Raw genomic sequence first — 3910 nt, forward strand, 5'->3', positions numbered from 1 at the left:
CTATCAAAATTTATGTGTCGTGCTTGGCCTTCAATAAGAATTAGCTCACTCCTCTCACTTAATGCCTAATATTTTCACTGAATTAAAAGCCCATATAAACCAAAGCATCCTACAGAACAGAGCTAGATATTATTTATCTTATTAATTATTAGAGTAAATATACTTACTTCTTTATATGCTGTTTTAAGTATCATAAAAAATCAGATGTCAGTTGGCCCTCATGAGATACTCCTGATGATGAGTACAAAAGGACATCTTAACATTCCTTACAGTTATTCACATACCGGCAAGATTCCATCTACTGAGAAAGTCAGACTGCCGTACATTTCTGCCTTCAGTTCTTACACCTTCCAAGTTTTCTATTGACAATTTATAATTTGTCTCTCATTAATCTTCTCACTCCTCCACTGAGCACTTATTGTCACCTTGAAAACACAGTTACTGGCCTTAGTTTCCCTCTTCAAACCTTCCCTTTTGTCTTAGAGTAGAAAGAACATTTACTCAATACTTCATCCTCTCCTTACTCCTGGCATACTCTCATCTCCTAATTGACAGTCAAAATGAACCACATCATTTAATCCACATTCTGCTGAAATGTTTAATTCTTACCAGCAATTGCAAACTTGATCATTTTTAATAGATCACATGCTATTTATATGATCTTCCAGGCTTAGATTCTGTGGGAACTGTTCTGTTTCTTATGAATGTGAGACAGCCATGCATAAGTTAAAACAGCCTGTCACCCCAAAGAACAGTGTACCTTGCTCTGACATTACTGTATGATCAAATTAAAAATAGCTCTATATGACCCGTGAGTTTGAGAAAGGGACGTTTGTGAGAAGTAACACATGTTGGAGTGTTACATTCAGAGAAACTTTAATTTATAAATTGTTATGTAGTAATGTAGAAAGATCTAATATTTTCCATGTACAAAGAGGATCATTATTGCTTAAATATATTGCTACATGAGAGAAAAGGCTACAACAAATTTGATACCATCTTTCTTGAAGGACAAAGTGAATCATTAAGACTGCAGAAAAGTTTCTTGTCTATAGACGTAAACATACTGTGATGGTCAATGGTGTTTTATTTCAAAGAAACGAAGGCTGAGATCTGAAAGACTTGGATTAAAATTTTGTATCTGAAAATCTTAGATGTGTGACCTGAGGCAAGTAAATTAGTGAATTTCTCTTGGCATCAATTTCTCTGTATAATGGGGATAGTAATATCGGAACTACCAATTTAATACATGAAAAATCACCTAAAAATGTGAATATGCCCAATAGATAATAGTGTTCATTTAATGTAAATACGTGTATCACACCTCCAGAGCAATAGCTTCACAACATAATTATATGCCTTTATGTTGAGATGAAAGAAAAGAATGTTTACCCTTGTTTCTTCAAATTACTCCTCAAGTCTTGGTAAGGTAAAAGAAAAACGTCCTTCATATCCACGAAAAACTCTGAACTACAAGGGTATTTAAGAAAATAAGACCAAATTAAGAGTAATTTCAAAACTTCTTGCTTATTTCTTATGACAAGAAAAAAATAGAGATAGATTATAACTTATTCTTTCTTTCTTTTGTGAATGTCTTTCTTTTTGGTTTTTGTCAATCCGTAGTGCCAAAAAAAAAATCATTAGTGAATTTTTCCCTTCCCTTATGTTACTTCTCCATATATATATCTAAGAATTTCTATTCTCTTTTTTATTTACCGCAGGCAAAGCAAAAACAAAAGAAGCTCTGAGATCAAGGCTTTTTCTATGAAAAAGTCAATTTCATTCAAGTAACATATGTATGAAAAATTTAGTAAAGTAGCAGTGGGACTCTGGAGAAAAATACACTCTAGAATCATCAAACCATGGATTTATAGTTGTTCTCTCCATTGCATATCCTTAATCTATGCACATAAACGTTGAAGCCTTGGTAAAGTACATTAAAAACTATCAAAACACATATCAAAGAGATTGGCCACTATTAAGTACTTAATAAATGTTAGCATCTGGGATTATTATTTTCCATCAGTGATCTGCAAAATTTGTTAATTTTCTTTAACAATATACAACATGTAATATTCTCCATATATATATATATATGTAGTCAATTTCTCGTCATTACGAACAGCCTAAGTTACTCTCATCTTCAACAAACTCCTCAGGGCATTTTTAACCTCTGTGTTTCTCACTGTGTAAATGATAGGATTTAACATGGGAGTGAGGATAGCAAAGAACACAGTCACCAACTTGTCCAGAGGGCAGGTGGCCACAGGATGTGTGTAGGTGAATATGCAAGGCACAAAATAGAGTACAACTACAGTAAAGTGGGAGCCACATGTAGAGAGGGCTTTGCGTCGTCCTTTGGAGCCTAGAGATTTCAGGGAGCTCAGGATGACTATGTAGGAGATGAGCAGCATGGAAAAAATGAGCAAACACATAGCCCCACTGTTGGCTGTCACTACTATTCCGAGCATGTAGGAATCCTTGCAGGCAAGTTCCAGCAGTGGAAAGAAATCACACATGAAGTGGTCAATGACATTGGGGCCACAGAAAGACAGGTTAGCCATGAAAAGAATCTGCACAGTGGCATGCAGTATTCCACCCATCAAGGTCACAAACACGAGGAGGCGGCAGAGCCCTTGTCGCATGATGCTCATGTAGTGCAGGGGCTTGCAGATGGCCACATAGCAATCATAGGCCATGACAATGAGCAGGATGACCTCTGATCCTCCCAGGAAGTGTTCTACAAAGATTTGTGTCAGGCAGCCACTTAAGGAGATGGTTCTCCTCTGGTACAGCATGTCAATGATCATTTTGGGGGTGGTGACAGAGGTGAAGGAGGCATCTATGAAGGACAAGTAAGTAAGAAAGAAGTACATGGGAGCTGAAAGTATGGGGCTGAGGGAAATGGTAATGACAATGAGCGAATTGGCCAGGACAGTAAATAGGAAAATGAACAGAAAAACAACGAAGAGTATTTTTTGCAAGTGTGGATTCTGCGTGAGTCCCAAGAGGATAAATTCAGTCACATTGTTGGGAGACATGAGGTGATCCATTTAGGAAGTAACCACTTCCTGGGGCCTAAATTACCTATAATGGGATAAAGAAAGATACTTACTAATCATGAAAGGACTGTACTCTGCATTGTACAGTAGAAAAATAGACTACTCACTGTAAATGTGGAGCATGTCATTGGACCTCCTGGCCCCAGTACTTGTTTCAGTTCTTTATTATTTCCTCAATGATGTTTTCCATCTCTTCAGACATCTAGTATCTGTCACCTAAAAATCATCTATAGGGCAACATTTGATGGGTAATTTACTGAGAAAATACTGGGCTATGTACAGGATATCTGGACTCTTCTTCTGGTTCCAATTTGTGAAATTACTTAGTCATTTCATTTCCCTGTCCTTCTCAGCACTTCTCTGTGTCTGCAAGCTTACAAATTGTGACTCTCAGATGTATTTTGTAAGGTAGGCTTATTCTCTCTTCCAGGAGAATTCACATTTGAACCCACAGCTTTAACTATGGAAAGAAAGTCAAGGTCAATAAATATGTCAGACAGATTAGGGAAATATATAAGACATTGGTGACACACTCCCTGGTACCTACTATAACGCATATGCTATTCATGTGTGGTTCCTCGCTGTGCCTACCATAGTGCCTGGCATAATATCTGTAGAATTTGTCACCAATTGGGTGATGATTAAATGCTTAGTGAATTGCCACTTCTTTGTGTGTAAAAATATCATGCTTCCCCAGTGCATAATCCTAGGCATACGAGTGCTCTCATCCTTTCACTCTGTTTATCATTACTCTCTACTTCATGAAAAAACTTTAAATTTACTTTTGAAAGGAAGCTGCATTCCAGTTTAATAGTTTCTGACATAATTTGTAGGGTATGAAAATATCA

General features: G+C 36.8%; 1 protein-coding gene across 1 annotated transcript; it reads right to left on the bottom strand.

Moving 5' to 3' along the window:
• Window positions 1–2126: 2126 nt before the first annotated feature.
• On the bottom strand, window positions 2127–3053 carry LOC139040523 (olfactory receptor 4C3D-like). Its single transcript, XM_070487289.1, has one exon. The coding sequence runs from the start codon at window positions 3051–3053 to the stop codon at window positions 2127–2129; it is 927 nt and encodes a 308-aa protein (XP_070343390.1).
• Window positions 3054–3910: the final 857 nt, after the last annotated feature.

Source organism: Equus asinus, chromosome 17, assembly GCF_041296235.1.
Source record: "Equus asinus isolate D_3611 breed Donkey chromosome 17, EquAss-T2T_v2, whole genome shotgun sequence".
Taxonomy (NCBI): Eukaryota; Metazoa; Chordata; class Mammalia; order Perissodactyla; family Equidae; genus Equus; species Equus asinus.

Coding starts and splice junctions, on each gene's coding strand:
- LOC139040523 (XM_070487289.1), bottom strand. CDS start 3,053: ATGGATCACCTCATGTCTCCCAACAATGTGACTGAATTTATCCTCTTG.